The sequence below is a fragment of the Ambystoma mexicanum genome, chromosome 2q, assembly GCF_040938575.1.
Source record: "Ambystoma mexicanum isolate Mex_15411 chromosome 2q, UKY_AmexF1_1, whole genome shotgun sequence".
NCBI classification, from domain to species: Eukaryota; Metazoa; Chordata; class Amphibia; order Caudata; family Ambystomatidae; genus Ambystoma; species Ambystoma mexicanum.
Genome location: NC_090924.1, coordinates 532,648,988 through 532,670,035, shown reverse-complemented (window position 1 = coordinate 532,670,035; position 21,048 = coordinate 532,648,988). Strand labels below are relative to the sequence as shown.

The 21,048-nt window shown below is 47.6% G+C and overlaps 1 protein-coding gene across 4 annotated transcripts in view; it reads right to left on the bottom strand.

Moving 5' to 3' along the window:
* The window catches only part of LYRM1 (LYR motif containing 1), a 501,749-nt gene that overhangs the window by 148,173 nt on the left and 332,528 nt on the right, over positions 1-21,048 (bottom strand). For all 4 annotated transcript variants that reach the window (XM_069647667.1, XM_069647668.1, XM_069647669.1 and 1 more), the window contains exon 3: positions 17,430-17,522. In XM_069647667.1, coding sequence (XP_069503768.1) covers positions 17,430-17,522 — 93 coding nt within the window. The remainder of the gene's footprint in view (positions 1-17,429; positions 17,523-21,048) is intronic.

The following is a 21,048-nucleotide window of genomic DNA, read 5'->3' as shown; positions in this document are numbered from 1 at the left end:
ATAATGCCGCCAAGCCTTAAAGGCAGACTTGATAGCCAGAAGTTCCTTGTCAGTAATCGTGTAATTGATTTCAGGAGGCGAGAATTTGCGGGACCAAAATGCCACGGGATGCAACTGATTGGTTACCGGGTCCTTTTGTGATAGAACTGCCCCCATGGCAAGGCTTGAAGCATCAGTTTCCACGATGTAGGGGAGTTCGGGGCGAGGGTGTTTTAAGATTGGTGCAGAGATAAATTTAGTCTTCAAATCCTGGAAAGCTTGTTCCGCCTCGGTAGACCATTCAAAACGATTGTTTTTCTTTAACAAGGCAGTGATGGGCTGGACTATTCGAGAGAATTCGGGGATAAACCTGCGGTAAAAGTTAGCGAAGCCTAACATGCTTTGCACACCTTTTACGGAGGATGGTGATGGCCATTTGAGAACTGCATCGACCTTCTTTGAATCCATACGCACTCCGCCAGGTGATAATATGAATCCCAAGAATTCAACTTCAGTCACGTTGAAAACACATTTTTCCAACTTAGCGAAAAGTTTGTGTTGACGCAATCTTTCGAGGACCATTTTCACGTGTTTCCGATGTTCAGATTCCGATGAAGAATAAACGGGGATGTCGTCAATGTAAACAACAACACACACATCTATGAGCTCTCTGAGGACATCGTTCATAAAATATTGAAAGGCGGCCGGGGCATTGCAAAGTCCGAAGGGCATGACCTGATATTCAAATAGCCCATACTTGGTGCGGAAGGCCGTCTTCCATTCATCGCCCTCTTTTACTCGTACCAAGTGGTAAGCTCCTCTAAGATCCAGCTTTGTATATATGCATGCTTTTCTGACTTGGTCCAGGAGTTCAGGGATCAAAGGTAACGGATATCTATTCTTAACGGTGATCTGGTTCAGGGAGCGATAATCTATACAAGTTCTAAGGTCTCCTTCTTTTTTTGGAACGAAGAACAAAGCTGAAGAAGCAGGGGACTTGGAAGGACGAATAAACCCATTTGCCAGGTATTGATCCAGGTATTGTCGAAGGTGAAGGTTCTCAGGCTCGGTGAGGGCATAAATTCTACTACAAGGAGGAGTAGATCCAGGTATCAGGTCTATCTGGCAGTCATAAGACCTATGAGGAGGTAGAGCGTTAGCCTGATCCTTCCGGAAAACATCTTGGTATTCTAGGTATTCAGGAGGTAACTGGGGAGTCTCTGAAGAAATTGCTGCCAGTGCAACACCAGGTGGAGGGTGACAAGTAGAGACACATTCTGGAAACTGGACCGTTCTTGCTCGCCAATCGATCAGAGGATTGTGTTTCTCTAACCAAGGTATTCCTAGAATAATCTGAAACTGAGGGGCCTTGATCACATCGAACACGATCTTCTCATGGTGTCCATCTTGACTTACTAGCGTCACCTCTTGAGTGGTATGCGTTACTGGCCCGGAGGCTATCTCCGTACCATCCACCGTAGTAATGACGTCCTTTACAGCCTTGGGACAAAGAGTTAGATTCATCCTCAAAACCATTTCATGATCCACATAATTGCCGATTGCACCGCTGTCGACGTAAGCTTCAATTGCATGTAATCGATCCGGATTATCAGGGCTAATGAGGACCATAGGTATCACGAAATGCGAGGTCACGGAACTGGTTTTCACGCTCGGCAAGAGGACCTCTATTCTTGTCGGGCGAGGTCGTTTCCCTGCTCAGAGTTTGTAACTTTGGTAACTGCAGCTCCTACTGCCTTCTTGGCAGGTTTCACCGGACAGTCTCGAAGAAAGTGCCCTGAGTTTCCGCAATAGAGGCATAATTGCAACTGTTTTCTCCTTTCCCGCTCCTTTTGTGTTAGAGGACCTTTCAGACCCCCTATTTGCATGGGTTCCCCGGAGTCTACTCCTTTGGAAGGAGTTGGCGGTTTGGAAAATACTCGAGCATCAAACTTGGAACGATCGGCCTTCCTGTTCTGCAGTCTGTGATCTATTTGAACGACTAAGTCTATATAGTCCGAACAATCTTGTGGGGGATTCACTACTTGGGCTAACACATCTTTGAGCTCTCCACGTAGACCTCTATAAAACAGCGTAATCCTTTTGTCCTCAGGCCATTGAGTTTCCACTAACAGTCTGTTGAAAGACGCAATATAAGCCAAAAGGTCTTGATTACCTTGTCGCAACGAAAGAAGCTCATTGTCCAAGGCCTGCCCCTGGGAATGTCTTGCGAACAGTTTTTCCATACTGAGCTGAAAAGCTTGAAAATCATGGAGGACTGGATCATCTTGATTTACTAGAGGGATCGACCAGTCTGCCGCATTGCCACGAAGGTACAAAAGCACGAAAGCTACTTTAGCTTGATCAGTTGGAAAGGCTGCTGGCCGGCATAAGAAATGCAACCGGCACTGATTGATAAATACTGCAAACCTCTTTGGGTCACCAGAAAATCGTTCGGGCGGAGCCAGAGGTACATTCCCAGGTAGGTTGATCTGCACTGGATTCATAGAGGATGTAGAAGGAAGATTTCCCCCAGATGCGGGTAACGGGGTCTGTCCGGCTTGTGACTGTAGCAATTGTCTAGCGAGATCATCTGTTCGCTCCTTGGAAATAATCAGTTCCCTTCTTAGAGCGTTCGTTTCCTGACGGGCTGCATGCACTTCTGCCCTTAGTTCCCCAAGTAACTGGGCTAGCTGGTCGGTATCCGAGGTTTCCATAGCGCCTGGACGGGAGTTTTGTGGTAGGCTTTGCATTCTGTAACGCTCACCTGATTCCCGTAGAGGCGCCGGTCTTGACTGGGCGTATACCGTATCTTCAAAGGTGATGTGTAAAACACGGCTGGCTCTTTGGGCTGGACCTCTGTGCACTGTATGTCTCACTCGAAGGGTAAGATGTCTGCAGATAGAAAATATGGGATTAAGGAACTGGGTTATTGAATGTCTCTCTCTTCTTCCCTTTCTCTTCTCCTGTAGAACCCCAAAGGTTAACGCTCTCACCTTAGGTAAGTGAACGCCGTGCTCTCCATCTGCCTCGGGGCAGGGTGCTGTAACCAGTTTCTTCACTGGATAAGGGGAGCAGGCCTCTTGACTTCAGAGGACTGCTGTCCGTCGTTTACTGCACGAACGGTAAGTTTCGAGTAATTCTAATGTCTTTAAAGTCTTTAGTAATGATGTTTCTTGTTTTGCAGGGTTCCGGCGATGGCGGATGACGGGCTGAAGTGAGTTGAAGATGGAGCCCGTGTGATGAATAGAAGCGCTTGTTGCCTGCTTCACGATGCGCTCTAACTGTCTTTTTATTTTGCAGGTACAAGTTCGGAGCGGCTGCAGGGTGCCGGAATACCCACTGGGTTAGATGTGGAAAGGAGTAATGGCACGTGAGTATTAAAGTTCCCCAATGTCTTTAAACGCACCTTGTTTTGTCTTTCAGATGCGGGATGCAGCGCCGAAGGCCTCTGGAGCGTGCAGAGAGTTGGTAAGCTTTGTCTTTCAGATGCCGGAATGCAGTGTGAAGACCTCCGGAGCGCACGAAGAGTAGGTAAGCCTTTGTCTTTCAGATGCCGGAATGCAGCGCGAGGCGTTGGTGATAGCCGATGGACCAGGTAAGTGAAGAGCTGTCACTGCTAACCTGTTCTTTCTTGTCTTTATAGGTGGTGCTGAAGACTGGATTCAGGATGGTAAGCCTTTTTCCTTAGGCCCAAGATCAGATGCAGAAGACACGATGAGCGTTCTGCTGCAGAGGAAGCAGAATAACGCAAAGCAAGATTCATCCATCGGGAGTGGTTTAAATAGCCTCCTGTAGTGCTTAGGTGTCTCCTTCCACAGCCACGCCTAGGTAAGAAAAGAGTTCCTGCTTTCCAGAAGAGTTCCAGTGTTCTGAATCTAGGGAGTGGCTCCTGCCCCACCCAACAGGAAAAGTAGTTCCAAACAGAAGAGGATCAGAGGCTCAACTGGGAGGCAAGTAAGCAGCATGGTCTGCTGCAGGTAAGTCCACCCAAGCATTATGAGCCCGGCGCTTCCAGCGCTGGGACTGGGCATATTTATGAGCCTGGTGCCACTGGCGCCAGGACTGGGTCCAAAAGGTCCCAATTGGGACTGGTTGGCACTCGGAACCTGGGTTATGGATCTGCTTCCAAGGGAGTTGGGAAAACCCTGACCTTTTGGAAGCAGAGATCATGACACTCACTACCTCCTGCTCTACTGAGTTTGACGCCCAAGCCTTAGCCTACAACCCACTGACCCCTGAACCCACCAACTGCACAATTAGCTCTGCAACCAATAATAATTCCAAAACAGCAAACATCCAAAGATCACTGATCAATGATAGTCTCGCCCATCTCATGCCCTTGATATCTTCAATCTCATCACTTCTAACCAATTGGATCTACTAGCTATCACAGAAACGTGGCTGCATGCAGACACGGGCCCATCCATTTACCTTGCCATACCGGATGGCTAAACCATCTTCTGAAGAGACACATCATTGTCAAAATGCACTGGACTATTAGAGAACTTCCCAACCAAAGAACAAGTTACTTACCACTGGTAACGTTATTTCGACTGGATGTTCCTCCAACGTATTCCTAATTTTTGACATGTAGTGTCCAGCTTCAGCAATGATTCAGCAGAGGGTGCCCTGCGTCGATGGCATCGAGTCGATGTCCCGCAAAGGCCTCCGTCGAGGGTGACGTCATTGGATGTTATAGGTAGCACGCACGGCGCCCGTTCCCTCAGTTCTGTTTTTTTCCCTCCTCGTGTAGCTGAGATGCCGGAAGCAGGCCTGACCGTACTCAGCATTGTTGGAACAAAAGCTGTAATAGCATGGGAAATTCTACAGAGCGGTAGGTTGGGAGGACGATGAGGGATACATCGGAGAAACATCCAGTCGAAAGAACGTTACCAGGAGTAAGTAACTTGTTCTTCGAATGGATTTTGTCCTCCAAAGTATTGCTTTGTCAGACTCCCAAAGCAGTATCCACGATTGGAGGAGGGTGAAGAGTTTCAAAGGGCAGAGTAAAGTACTGCCTTACCAAAAGCAACATCCAGAGCCTGGGAAGTATCCAGGGAATAATGCTTAGTAAACGTGTGTATTGATGACCACGTTGCAGCATCACAGATGTTTTTAATATGGACACCCTTTGCAGGGCTGTCAAAGTTGCTATGCCTCTGGTGGAATGAGCATGCAAGCCCTCAGGAGGGTCCTTGCCCACCAACCTATAGCACTCAGAAATAGTCTCGAGAGGATAGCTCAAGGGCAATGTGTTGGAAGCAAGATGACACAGAGCAACACAGCTTCAATACCCAGGTCCAGAAAACTCTGGGTATTAAGCGCGTTATATCATATTATATCATAGCATAGTGAGGACGATCCACCTAGACAAGGTCTGTTTGGAGACAGCCTGGCCTAGCTTGTGTCCTATATACCCCACAATGATCATCCACTCTCACTTTGGACATTCTGGAAATATAAAAGCTTAAAGCGCTCTTAGGTTCCAACCTATGGCGCCTCTCTTCTTCCTTACTAGGATACGGAGGAGGATAGAAGGCTGGACGCACAATTTCCTGACTTAAGTGAAATGCCAAAACTACCTTAGGTAGGAAGGAGTGTCTTACCCGCAACACCACCCTGTCCTTGTGGAAATGGTTTGATAGAAAGTGCCTGCAATTCACTCATTCTACGTGCAGATACAATAGCAACCACTAATACAGTCTTAAAGGTTAACAACCTCAATGGACATGAGTGCAATGGTTCAAACGGAGCACACATCAGAAATCTTAAGACCAAATTAAGGTCCCAAACCAGACCCTGAAAAGACGATGGCGGGAACACATTCGAGAGCCCTTTTAGAAACTGAGTGACCAGTGAGATCTTGAAATAAGAGCATTCCTCGGATGAGCGCTTAAAGATAGAGAGCGCTGCTAGGTAACCTTTAATGTTTCCCACCTGAAGACCCTTGTGTGCTAATGAAAGCAAAAAGGATAGAACATCCGGGGTCGAACACTGAAAAGGATGAACATTCTTTTCTCTGCACCAGTCGCAAAACTTATTCCAACGGCAACGGTACTGAGACTTAGTTGCTGGCCGCCTGGCCAAAAGCAACACCTCCATTACGTCATCCGGGAGGTCCCAATCCTTATATCTCAACCTTTCAGAAGGTTGAGAGTTTTGACCTCTGGATGGAGAACATGACCTTCCTCTCGCGAGAGACAATACTCTCTTTGTGGAAGACTTATTGGAGGACAGATGGACATGCCCAGAAGGTCTGGGTACCACGGACTCCTGGCTCAATCCGGAGCAATGAGGATCATGTGGGCCCGAACCGTCTTAACCACCTGAGAACTCGAGGAATGACGGGGACTGGAGGAAACGCATACAGTAGTGGAAATTACAAATCTTCCAAGAACGCGTCTCCTAGAGCTCCTCTCGGGGGAAATTCCCGTGAGCACTACCGCTCGGAATTCTGGTTGGCACAGGTCGCAAACAGATCCACTTGAGGGGTTTCCAAAAGGGCGAAGATCTCTTGAAGGACTTCCTGAGCTAGTCTCCACTTGTGGGAGACTGCTCTCTGCCTGCTCAGAGCGTCTGCCGCCTGTTCTCCTTTCCGGCCAGGTGAACTGCCACCAGGGAGATTCCTTCATGAATTGCCCAGTACCAGAGCAGCATTGCCTCTCTGCACAGAGGTAGTGACCTGACGCTGCCCCTTTTGTTGCGGTAATGCATTGCCACTGTGTTGTCCGTCATTATCAAGACATGTTTTCTCCGTACAGACAGCAGAAAAGACCTCAGTGCTAGCCTAATTGCCCGCGGCTCCAAAAGATTGATGTGTAGTTTGGATGCCGATGGAGACCAACGACCACTGACAGTCAGATCATTGGCATGAGCCTGTGAGTGAGGCGTCTGTCACTACAGTTATTTCTGGCCATGGTTACCAAAAGTGTTCTCCCTTCAGTAGATTTTCCTCGCAGGCCTACCACAGAAGATCCTGTGAGAAATGGACCAGAATCTGAAGGAAATCCGACATCTTCCCTGATAATTGGGACCATTGTGTTCTGAAAGCCCATTGAAGGGAATTGCATTCTCAGGCATGCCTCCGGCACCAGAAAAATGCAGGATTCCATGAGGCCGAGCAACCTCAAGAATTTGAAGGCCAGAAGACTCTGGGCACTCTGGAATTTGGTTACCATCTGTAGAATGTCTTGAGCCCCCACCCTGGGTGGCGAGCGCTTTCCCAAGGATGTGTCTAATACAGCCCTGATGTACCTGAGCTGTTGGGAAGGTGTCATATGAGACTTCTTAAAATTGAAGGAGAAGCCCAATCTGTGAAGGGTGTGTCAGGTAACGTTGAGATGATCCACGACTTGTTCGGGAGAACGCGCCCTGATCAACCAGTCGTCCAGATAGGGGTAGACATGAATCCCCCCCTCTTCTGAGATGTGCTGCCACCACCACCATCAGTTTAGTGAAAACCCTCGAACGGAGGTCAACCTGAACGGCAGGACTCGAAACTGATAATGCGAGCCGCCAACGGCGAACCTCAGGTATTTCCTGTGCTTCAGATGGATTGGCACATGAGAATAAGCATCCTGAAGGTCCAATGACACCAACCAATCCTGAAGTTGGAGGGCCTGAAGGATCTGAGAAAGAGTGACCATCTTGAATTTGTCCTTCCTGAGGAACTTGTTCAAGCATCTCAAGTCCAAGATGGGTCTCAGTCCCCCTTCCTTTTTGGGAATCAGAAAATATGGGGAATACCATCCCTTGTTCCTCTCCGCCACAGGCACTGGTTCTATAGCACCTTTCTCTAGAAGGGTCAATATTTCTTGCACAAGGAGCGGATCCGGAAGCCTCAAAGAGTGATTCCCTGGGGGATTGTTCTGAGGCATTGTTATAAAAGGAAAGCAGTAATCATGGGCTATTGTTTCCAGAGCCCAAGTATCTGAAGTAATGTCTTGCCATTCTTCCAGATGCTGAGACAGCCTGCCCCCCACTGGTGAGCTGTAACGCAAGGCCTCATAGCGGTTTTGAAGCGGCTGCAGAGGCCAATGGTAAAGTGACTGCTGCTTGAGTGGGTTTGGCACCGCTCCCTCGTCCACCACAAGGAAACGTACATTGGCCTCTTTGACTGACCATTCCTCTCGCCCTTCCAAATGGGGAGTAGTAGCAAACAGTTCTACCCCTCCACTGCTGTCCACTAGGACAAAAAGGCTGAGGTTACCGAACAGCTGTGCCTAAAGACTTGGCGGCTGCTTTAGAGGTCTGCAACTTCTCAAGGCTTTCGTCAGCCTTGCTGCCAAAAAGAGGAGACCCGTCAAATGACATGTTCAGAAGCCTAGCTTGCACATCAGGTGCAAACCCCGACTTCCGCAACCACGCAAACCTGCGTATCACGGTGCTCGTAGTGCCTTGAAACACATTGTGTATAGGCGCTATACGAATAAACAATTCAATTCAATTCATGGATCTGCTTTCGCTATCTGCAGAATCCACCCCAGATTGAAGGGACTCGCACATGGCTTCCTTGCCATCCTTAACAATAGCAGGAAGCTGTCCCTTTCTTCCCCTTCGGGAATATGCTCTGCCGCCATAGATATGTACTCCCACAGAGTGTACAAAAATTTAGCCAAGGTACAAGTGGAGTTGGCCGACTTCAATGCCATACTCCCAGCTGAAAATACCTTATGTGCCCATCCATTCACGCACTTATCATCCGTATCAGGAGGGATGGTAGGGTACGCTGCCTGTTTCGAGGTAGCCGTGACTGCCTGGAACATGAGACTCTCGGGAGTGGGGCGAGTTGACAGGTAGTCGGGGTCGCTACTGGAGGGGCAGTATTTTCTTGTAAGAGACTTGTTGACCGCAGAATTAGTCTCCGGGGTCTCCCAATTCCTAGCCACCCTTTTTTAGAGAGCCACATGGAATGGTAAAACAGTATCTGTAGCTGGACCCTTTTCCGAAATGTCCGTAAGATCATCCTGATTATAATGCACAGGAGGTCCAGACCAGCCCAAATATTCCACAACTCTCGACATAAGTTGCCTGTAAGAGGAGTTGGCATGCTCCCCTGGGTTGTGTTCGCCGAACTCCTGCTCAGGAGTATTGTCGATACCACTAGCATTATGCAAGGATTCAGAGATCCTACATCCTACTTTCCTCTGAAATGAGGCATTCAGGTACATTGTGGGTCCCAAACTGGAGACCAAAAGGGGCTCCTCCTCATCCAAACGTTCCGCCTCCGCAAGAATGGAAGTGAGGGACTTAAAAAAATCCTTTTTCGGTAGAGGGTTACACCTTTTGTCAGGTGTAGTACCCAGAGGCTGCACAGTCGTCGACTGACTTATTAACCGTCTTTTTTGCAGGTTCCACAGTCACAGGTAAATGAGCCGAGAAAACTGGAACAGACGGCGCAGATGTTGTCGGCATCAGCATCGATGGTCTGACCAGATAGGCATTATCGACTGGCGTGGCGTTGATGTCCTCAATGATGTCGATGGCTTCGAAGGATTGGAAGGTTTCCATGGTTTCGAAGACCTTGGCCTCTTTCCACGTCTCGATTGATGCTTAGAAACCTTGTCTGAACGGCACCACGAGGGCTCTTGGTGTGGATCAGCCCGTTTACCCGGGCTTGAGGGTGCACAAGTATCCGGCCGAGACCGCTCCCTGCCAGCTTCCACAGAAGGCGCAGAACGAGTTTATCAAAAATCTTAAGCAACTCCACACGGAATGCTTCCCATTCTGCTGGCGTTGATTTCTTGGACGGTCATCTCACCCTCTCGGGGCTGTCACCTGAAGACGACGACTAGAAAGGTGACCGGCTGTGCCTTTGCCTCGAACGCTTCGACAAAGACGGCCAGTGGCGGGATCCACTCTGTGACCTTGAGCGCTTGGCCTTCTTCCTCTGAGAGTCATCTCTCGACTCATCGGTCGAAGGCCCAGCAGGTCGAGACTTATGGGGCTTGGACACCTTGCCTACCTTGAGCTTCCCCTTTCGTTCCCTCAAAGCCTTCCTTGTCATAGACTGACACTTGGAGCAGGTATCCGTGTCATGGCCCTCGCCCAGGCACCACAGGCAGACTCGATGCAGGTCCGTGATAGACATCTTGGAGCGGCAGTCCTGGCATTTCTTGAATCCGGACCGAGGAGTCGTCTGTGTTGAAGACGAGGACATAGCGAAAACATCAACAGCAAATACTTCAGAAGTACGAGGCATGCCGAGTTTCACGAAGCAAACACTTATGCGGAAAAAAAGAACTGAGGCAACGGGCGCCCTGTGTGCTACTTATAACATCCGATGACTTCACCCTCGATAGAGGCTTTCGAGACACATCGACTCGACGCCATCGGCGCAGGGCGCCCTCTGCCAAAAGATTTCCGAAGCAGCCGGAGCTAGAGACTACATGTCAAAGATGAGGAATACGTTGGAGGACACAATCCATTTGAACATTCCACTCTGGAGAGTTGCTCTCGATCAAACTCTCATTGTCAAACACTGCCTCACAAACACTGCCTGAACAAGGCTGCACACAGCAGAAGCCTGCACTGTAGCACCAAGCCAGGACTACGCTGCATATGTGGTGGACCAAGGAATCTCAGAGCCGATGGAATGCTACCGAGTACAGACGAGCGGAGAGTCCAAGCTATCCAGTTTTCCGGAAGAGGTAGACCAAACCACTGCAGATGCAGCATACATGAATCACGATGCCCGAACAAAGCAGAGCTGCAGTAGAACAGACAACCCGAGAAGCAAGGTTCTGCAGTTATTGGAACTGCCGGTCACCGATTGAAGAATGCTGTGTAAGAGCAGGTACACAAATGACACAGAGGAGAGGGAGGATGTCTTTGAGGTACTCCATGAGGGGGGAAGAGGGCCCATGCAGGCTACAAGATACCTGAGAAAGATAGAGATACCCAAGTGAGGTGGGCATGAAATAAAGACCCCACAAGTGGGTACGAGAAACCAAAGAGGGATAGAATCACCCAGGAGGGGCGAGTCTGAAACCAAGATGCCACAATGGGGCCACAGCCACCAGAGAACCAAAAGGTCTGAAGGACCACAGATCCCAGTCCCGGCTAAGACCACAAGCCACTCACAAAGCATTGGAAACCAGGACACAACGATTACCATTAAAGTCAGAAGGTTAATGCTGGATCAAGAAAGTATGTTGCTTCAAAGGAGTTGAAACACCCTGAAGGGGTGAACAAGAGACACTAGCTAGAATTGGGAAGGATCTACAAGTTCAACTGGTGCATTTAAGGAATGTTGTTTCACAGCCAAGACAGACTTTGCTGAAGGGGTCAGGAGGCCCCTTTTTGTATTGAAACCCAAAGGAACTTATTTTGAACTGTCTGAACAGGTAACAGGTAACAGCTAGGCCAAGTTATGTTTTGTTGTTAGTGTCATGATGCCTACCCCCGGGCATCCGGACCCAGCCCAGCAGCCTCGGGAGCAGGCTTCCAGACATTTATAGAGACCCCAGCAGCACCGGCTGGGGGCTATCTGGGTTCAGTCCTGGCGCCTTAGGCACCAGGCTCATAATAGACACTGGCACCATAGGCGCCAGGCTCATAGACATTACTTACCTCCTGCAGACCATGCTGCAAATGAATCACGTGAGGCCTGGATGGGACTATTTTATTACAGGGACTATGTTTTACTCGGGTGTGGTTCTGGGGAACTTCTTACCTGGGACTACTTTGCAGGCTATTTAAACCATGCCCGAACAGCAGCCCATGCTTCGCGTTATTCTGCACTTCAGCAGCGTGACGCTCACCGTGCCTGCAGCATCCAGTCCTCAGCCACGCCCGCCTCGAACCTGGACACCATCCTAGAAGAAAGAGAAATAAGAACAATAACTTACCTTTTAATCTTCATCTGTTCCCGAATTCGCCGCACTTCAGAATTGGAAAAGACACGTCGGAAATAAAAGCATCGCTTCGCTAGCAGGCGCACCGCGCCATACTTACCAGTCTGCATCTCCCCGGTTCAGCGCTGCAGCCATCATTTCATCACGGCATCCGTGGAACCTGGAAGGGACAAAGAGAACAAGGTGAGCCGGGTGCTAACAAAGACAATCAAAGCAACCATATTATACTTACCAGAGTTACCGCTCCCCTAGGCATCTTTCATCGGCGTTCCACCTCTTTAACGCTGCACCTGTGGGAGGAAAGAACACTTGTTAAAGACATGGATTTCGCTTTTACCGGACAACGCTGGGTAATACAGACTCTTACCAACGCGCAACCTGCAGCACTTCAGGTTCGGATTAAGCTGCAATACAAAAGGGATAAAAACGAGTGAATAACAGACAATTGAACTCTATAGACATTATACTTACGGCTCCTTGCCATTTACCACGGAGTCCAACACGTCTGGAACTCGCCCAAAATCTTCAAACCAGTGAAGCAACTGGGATTCTACGCGCCCCTGCAGGATGGAGAGCTCATCATTGCAAACAATAAGGTGAGACAACAAAAGGGGAGTATCGGGGTGCTTAAAGGGAACGAATTAAACAAGTGTTTCCTTGCATCCACTGGGTGGCTAATTTCCCTCTTCCTGCTTTTAGGAAACTACTTTTATGAATCAAGCAGATGAAGCTAGGAAGGCCGGTCCAGTCAGCCGTCTCTGCACTACGAATAACGCTGGTGGAGACCTTAGCAGTCCAGTTCCGATCGACGCCCCCATGGGAATCAGGTGAGCGATACAGTTAGGGTCAGTTCATGGGGTAGCATAGATTTGGACTGAGGAAAAGGTTTATTTGTGTAAGACGTCCTGACAAGCTCCCTTTTGTTTTTCTCTAGGACAGGGAACCTTCATAATCACAGTAGAAATATGGATGGAAGAGGCATTTTCTATATTTTAATAAACCCGAGACCCTTGAAAACATGTCTTCATATCAGTCTCCTATGTCGGAATTATCACAAGAGGCACAACATGAACTCTGGTCCCTTTGTATCGAAGGACGGGCCCAAATGCACTTTGCTTATGGCGACATGAATCCTTGCCCTGATCAGAAAAACAACAGATACAGTTGATAGCAAATTACCCCATTGCATCCTCATCAAGGAAGTGGTGGTAGAACAATAGAAGTTAGCCTAGTAAGTTTAGAAACATGTCGGTATATTCACAAACACCTATAGGGCGAACGGACCACTCCTATCTGCAACTATCAATATACTATAATAGCATCCAAGGAACTATACTGTCATATTGTGCCCTTTTTCATTAACTACTTGGCAGGTTTGCTACTTGCAAATTGTTTTTTCCATTCCAACTGCATGGTAGCAATGCTGCACAACACTAAAAACATCTGTCTCACGGCTCCTTACTCGTGATTGCATACATCTATTTACCACCACTATTGTGCTGATTGCCACTTACTCCTCCACAGTAAACCTCTATCCTTCCCAAAGTATAAATAGCCTATCAATCTAGACTGCAAGCTTCCTCCCAGAAAACTATTAGCATAAACTTTAAAAGAACCTTGACAATCTCAGACCATATGAAGATCTTGCATTATTAAGCCCTTTCTTGATCAAAACGTACAGCTGCTCTTCCCTTAGACCGTCTGATGTGTAGGAGAGTCCTACACTTCTACTCTCTGCATTTGGTCTAGGCCATCTATGCTTCAGTGGAATCAGGGCATGGTAAAGTGGGCTATCCCTTCACCCAGAGAAGGGCAAAGTTAAATCATACATAGAAGAGCAGATGAGCCCCATGAATGGTGTTAGGGAGAATTCTCATTGATGGCTAATTTCCCTCACCTAGTGAGACCCCCAGCAGCTTTGCTGGACTTCTGGAGTTTACTTTTTTCCACTTGGTAAGATTGTGAGCTTTTCCCCCACTCTTACATGTGTTTTGCCATGTGTATTTTTATGTTTTTGTGATTGTCGACTCTGGAGTACACCACTTCAGTAGCCCTATTCTTTTGTGTGTCACACAGCACCTTCTGTGCAGTGGCACAGGGTTGTCTTTGAGACTTCCCACCGACTCCATTTCTGAGGCTGACTACCGTCCCCCACAAAAGGGTAAAGTTGCCATTAACTTTACTTAGTCAATCTACCACAGATCCAGTACACCCCATCTTCCATGGAGTACTGAAAAGGGTTACTGAGTGTCCCTTTGTATCTGTACCGCATAGAGCATTGTTTCGCTCTTTTAACATTTAGACTTGGCTGGTGGCAGTGGTATCTACCCTAACTTTTCTACCGCGATTATATTAGATAAACATGGTATTGTTTTAGGCTATTATATTAGCCTCGAACATAAACCGGCTTGACCAAATTGTCTGTCTTTTGGCTCTGGTTGGGTTTATTCGCCATTTCTTTTTGTTAAAGTCCTTCTTGTGTTTTACTTTGTGCGGCAAACTAGGTTTGCCTTCTTTGTTCACCGTCTTTTGGCGGGCTTCTGCTCAGAAGCCCTCCACCAGGCGCCGGGGTGTCTAGGTGGGCTGAATGTGAGGGAGGGGTGTAGTCACCCCCTGCACAGGGTATCCTAGGAAACCCAAATCACACTTTGCCAGATTGGCTGAGGTGGTTGTCCAGGCTGGACAACCCCCCTGCTGGGTGATTGACATCCAGGCTGTGTGAATCGGGGTTTTGCGCATAAAAGGCAGGTCTCTTGGGCTAGAAGTCAGAGTCACCACTGGAACTACAAGGAACCGAAGAGAAGCGGAGAGAACGACGACTGCTGCAACTACCCCGTCCCGGTGAAGCCCTGCTGCATTTCCTGAGCTATCTACGCTTCGACGACTAGAGAAGATACGGTCTGGAGTCTTCTTCCCTTGGGCCTGGTGGGGATAACCAGCTCATCTTCCACAGCCAGAGGATCCTCTTCCTTGGTCGAAATCGCTGCACATTGCTGTAGTGGTCCGGATAGCCAACTGAAGAGCCTCTCCTGTTTTTAAGGAGCGCACCTTTTATTCATTGTCGCTGCTGCCGGCCTCATCCCTGTGTGGTGCAGACCCCCTTCAGACGCCCTCCTTCACCTCGAAGCTCTGGGAACCGTGGGTCTGCGGGAAACCAACAGGAACAACTGCCAGGGCACCTGCTGCACCATTGGAATAAGGTACTGTGTTCTGCTTGAGGAAACAGGGTGAACCCTTGTCTTCCCTTCTTATAACTTTTGCTTCCGAACATTGACAATATCGAAGTGTTCTTGGCTACGTTGAATCGTAAACTATCTGACTGTGTGATCTTCGACAACAGACCCCCGGTGTCACTTGACCCTGGCTCCGGCCCTTTGACTCTTGAACTCCTGTCTCTGAGTGTTTCTCGATTCTGTCTGCCTAACCAAAATATTGCCTGTGATTTCTGCCTCCAACTCCCTCTGAGTATCTCAGGTGCTAAGTGTGTTTTTGCCCCGGTAGCATTTCATGTCACGGATTTGCGTTTATTTAGTAGACCGAAATGTCAAAAAATGATCGCAATCGTATTCGCGGTAACGTGTTTTGTTCGTAACACCGGTCCATTCAAACACAGGGTACTTACCTTGAGACATACTGTACAAAGCGCATTGGTTAGTTGTAGTATATTTTACGTGTTTTTTTAAATTTAATAGAAGTGTCATGTTTATAACAAATGGTTTAAAAATAAATGTACTTATATTTTTCTACCTGAAGCCTTGAGTCAGTGTTTGCTTGAGCCACAGTAATTGTGGTCTCTTTGTGTAATCTCTGCTACTGCTCATATACTCTTGAGATAAGCCTGGCTTCTCCGCCACTGCTACCACTCTGACATAGTAGTACAGGCTTGTACCAAAGGTAAAACTTGTATTGCAACCTGTAGTCTTAATTCTGTGTAGTGGTCCCTAAGGGCACTGCACAGGATTCTGCCTAACAAATGGTAGCTAACACAGAACGCCCTTGAAGAGATCTTTTAAGCTTACAATATCAGTTGTACATTTCAAGAGTGGAAAGCAGAAAACGATCGAAAATATAAGAGCTAGCCAGGTGATCGTGATGGCCTCTGCTTTCATTCCTCAAATCTATTACCCCTGAATGTCACAATTTGTATCTGCTACTTCCAGGCAGAATTCATGTGTATCTGCATCCCATCTCATTTTAAAGCATTTTGAATCTTAAGCTTTTCCAGTTACGTTCGATAATATCGATAATATCAGAGATGGTATGGTGTTCTATAACAAGAAAAAACATACGACTACATAGAACATATTCTCTATCTGGTGCAAAGAGCAGAAGAGTAGCATGTTGCCATTCACATAGGAGTTTGTTTTGCAATATTGTTCATAATTAATAATTAGCCAGGATAAGACTCGAGTTTAGTAGAATTAAAACATATGTGGACTCTGTATTGTTATGGAGAATACATGCTGTTTCAATGCTGCTGCTCCTCGACTGGAGAATAACAATTGTTTAAGAAGGCTCGCTGTAGTCTCCATTTTAACCAATACATCAACAGCTCACTGTGAACACTGTTTTTGCTTGTTACTGCTTCACTGGTGATCATGTTAGTCTTCTTTACAATGTTCTTAACATGAAGAATGTTTTACTTGTTCTGACCATGTCAAATTAATTAAAATCAAGTTAGACTTGCCTCTGAAACCAATATGCAACTCTTTTAGTGTCCTTTCCCAGATTCCTTTTGGGAGGAGGATGTTGCATACGCTTTATGTCAAACTGGCATTGTCTGGAGAACAAGTCTCGAAAGAAAATCTCAGAAACTGCTTCTGGCTTCAATCTTCACAGCTATCCGCAAAGCCTTTTTTGTTAGGATTCCCATCAGGAGCCCAATTCAAAACCTCCTCCTTAGCAACACACTGCCAAAATGTCCTGTGCACGATGTATTCCAGGCACATTTTCCTTAGGCAAATATGCAGCATCTACTTTTTGATTTAGAATTTTTTTTTTACCTGGTCATACTTTCACAAAACATTTTGAGACCATCTGTAACAAGGGCTGATATTTTGTTTATCGGAAAAGTTCCCAAGGCCACATTTTTTAACACAGTTTCTATTTTGTTTTAGATTTACAAAGATTAACTTACATCTACAGCATGAGCAACATCTTTACAAAAAGTCCAATGATTGATTGCAGACTGGAATTAGCTAGGGCTCCAGTCCATGGAAATTGTATGAATGTACCTGAAGGCAGGATTATATACTGCCATTGCCAATGGTTAATCATTTAATCCAGTCACAGTGAAGAATACAAGAAAATGGTATGGATGAGACACATAAATAAGTGGGGGTTTTCTTTATAAACCTTACATAAGCTAATCGTATATATGCATTACAAATTGAACAGAGTCTTAAACATAAAGACCGTCTTTCGCTTAACAGCACAACCCACAACACCCATTTTATAAATTTGGGTGACATAAAAAAATAAATAGAATATGCCCCTTTATAAAAGTTGTTCTAGACTACCAACATACTCAACACTGACAAGGGCTCATGCTACTCCACCTCCTGCATCATGAATTGTACAAGTATTATTACTTACAGGTCTTGGATATGGAATTCCATAATGCAGTCCAATTTCTATTCTTGCATTGCACTCTTCTATGCATTGTTTCACTATTTCTACATCTGTAACCTAACAAAAGAGTACAATGCATTAGAATTGTTTAAGTTTATTACAAAATATACTATGCAATAATAACAATGTTATACGTGTGTTTAAAGAAAACATTCATCTGATATAATGAACGGCAGTCATTCAAATCTATCTTAGGTTTACATGGGGTTGGTCTCTGCTTGGTTGATGTTGTAGACAACCGTTGAACAAGTTACTTTCTTACCTGGTAACGTTCTTTCGATGGGATTTTCCGATGACATATCCATATCATATCTTTCGATGGGATTTTCCGATGACATATCCATATCTATGACAGGTAATCACCAAAGCTGTGCTGCTTCGGAAACTTGTCGGCGTCTGCGTCCTGCGTCGATGACGTCGATACGCCCCTTCAAGGACCTCCTCTGACGGCAGACGGCACCCGATGTTATATGTAGGACGCATGACGCCCGTAGCCTCAGTTGTAGTTTTTTCCAAGATCGTGTGGCACCAATCTTCTGCCAGAATGACTACAGAAAGCCTTGCGGAAACGAAAGCTGCAATCGCATAAGAAATTCTGTAGAGGGGCAGGTAGGGAGGGAGCGATGTGGAATACGTCGTCGGAACATCCCATCGAAAGAATGTTACCAGGTAAGAAAGTAAATTGTTCTTCAAAGGGATTGGTTCCTCCGACGTATTCCACATCTATGACAGACTCCCAAAGCAGTACCAACGTTAGGAGGTGGGAAAAGAATTTGAATTTTAGAATGCCCAATTAAATTGCAGAATAGAGGACCGCCTTACCAAAGGCCAAATCTTACCCATGGATAGAATCCAAGGAGTGGTGTTTAACCAAAGTATGGACAGAGGCCCATGTGCCTGCTTCACAAATGTTATGAATGGGAACACCCCTCTGCAGAGCAGTAGAGGCAGCCACACCTCTAATAGAATGGGCTCGTAAGCCTACCGGAGGGTCCTTACCCCCCCAAGCAGTAACATGCAGAAATTGTCAAGATAATCCATCTAGACAAAGTCTGTTTAGTAACAGCTTGTCCCAAACACCTTCGAGCGTATCCTACAAAGAGTTGATCGTCCACTCTGACCCGGGACATGCGTGAGATGTAGAAACTTAAAGCTCTCCTAGAATTAAACCTATGGAGCCTCTCCTCTTCGTTACCAGGATGCAGAGGAGGATAGAACGCCGGAAGAATGACCTTCTGGCTTAAATGAAATTCTGACACAACTTTCGTAAGAAAAGAAGGACGAACCCTAAGGACAACCCTGTCCTTATGGAACACAGTGAAGGGTGGCTTAACGGAAAGTGCCTGCAACTCACTCACTCTGCGAGCGGAAGTAACCGCAACTAACAATACAGTTTTCAAGGTCAACAGTTTCAAAAGTCAAGAATGTAAAGGCTCAAACGGAGCTCCCACGTGGAATTTTAGAACCAGGTTCAAATCCCAACCCGGCACCTGGAAAGGTGACGGTGGGAACACATGAGTGAGCCCTTTCAGAAACTGAGAAATCAAAGGAATTTTAAAATAAGAACACTCTCAGATGAGTGCTTAAATATGGACAGCGCCACCAGGTAACCTTTAATGGTACCCACTTGCAGTCTCTTGTGGGCTAACAAAAGCAGAAAAGACAGAACAACAGGAATGGCACATGAAAAAGGATCCACATTCTTAACCCTGCACCAGTCGCAGAATTTCCTCCAACGGCAACGGTACAGGGACTTCGTTGCAGGCCTTCTGGCCGAAAGCAACACTTCCATCACGTCTTCAGGGAGGCCCCAATCCTTATACCTCAACCTTTCAGAAGCCAAGCATGAAGGTTGGGGGACTTGCCCTCTGGATGGAGAACCTGATCCCCCTCCCGTGAGAGCAGATTGTCTCGGTAGGGAAGACGGCTTGGAGGACAGATGGACATGTCGAGAAGGTCCAGGTACCACGTTCTCCTGGCCCATGCCGGAGCAATGAGGATCATTCGGGAACCGAACCTCCGTAACCTCCGCAGCACTTGCGGAATGACGGGGACTGGAGGAAACGCGTACAGCAGTGGTAAGGACCACTCCACTACGAACGCATCCCCTAAGGCTTCTCTTGGAGGAAATTCAGAATATTGCGCACTTCCGGTTGACACTGGTGGCGAAGAGATCCACTTGTGGGGTCCCCCAAAGGGCGAAGATCTCAGGAGAATCTCCTGAGCCAGCTCCCACTCATGAGAGACCGTACTCTGCCTGCTCAGATCATCCGCTGCCACGTTTTCGTCTCCGGCCAGATGAACTGCCGAGATCAAAATTTCCTGCTGGATGGCCCAGAACCAGAGCTGCATCGCCTCTCTGCATAGAGGGAGAGACCCTGCCCCCCCTTTTTGATGAGCTAGTGCATGGCCACTCCATTGTCCGTCAGAATCAGGACATTCTTCACCCGCAAAGACGGCAGAAAAGCCTTCAGTGCTAGCCTGATGGCCCTCAGCTCCAACAGATTGATATGGAGTCTGGACTCCGAAGGAGACCAACGACTGTTGACTGTCAACTCATTGGCATGAGCTCCCCATCCTTTGAGGGTGCGTCCGTCACGATCGTCACCTCCGGCCAGAGTAACCAAAATGGAGCCCCCTTCATCAGATTGTCTTCAACGGCCCATCACAGAAGATCCTGGGCGACCGAGGGCGGCACCTGAACGGGATCCGACATCCTGCCGGAGGACTGTGACCACTGCATCTTGAGAGCCCACTGCAGAGATCTCATCCGCAGCCTGGCCTCTGGCACCAGGAGAATGCAGGATGCCATGAGGCCGAGCAACCTCAAGAACTTGAACGCCGGCATGTTGAAACTTGTTCACCATCTGCAGAATGTGATTAGCCCTCACCTGGGGTGGAAAACACAGCCCCAGGGATGTGTCGAGCACTGCTCCGATGTACTGCAGCCGCTGGGTAGGTGAGGTCTTCTTAAGGTTGAGGGAGAAGCCCAGCTTGTGAAGGGAGTGGCAGGTGACTGACAGATGATCCAGGACTTGCTCGGGAGAGCGCGCCCTGATCAACCAATCGTCCAGGTAGGGGTAGACGTGAATCCCCCCCTCTCCTGAGATACTCTGCCACCACCACCATGAGCTTGGTGAAGAACCTCGGGACGGAGGTCAATCTGAACGGCAGGACCCAAAACTGAAAGTGCGAGTCACCAACCGCGAACCTCAGGTACTTCTTGTGCTTGGGATGGATCGGCACATGAAAGTAAGCGTCCTTGGGGTCGAGCGACACCAACCAGTCCTGAAGTTGAAGGGCCTGGAGGACTTGAGAGAGAGTAACCATCTTGAACTTGTCCTTCCTGAGGAGCTTGTTCAAACCACGCAAGTCCATGATGGGTCTCAATCCCCCGTCTTTTTGCGGGATCAAAAAATATTCGGAATACCATCCCTTGTTCCTCTCCGCTACAGGCACCAGTTCTATGGCGCCTTTCTCCAGCAGGGATTTGATTTCCTGCACAAGGAGCGGATCCGGACTCTTTAAAGAGAGATCCCCTGGTGGATTGTTGCGAGGCCTCTGCCGGAAAGGAATACAGTAG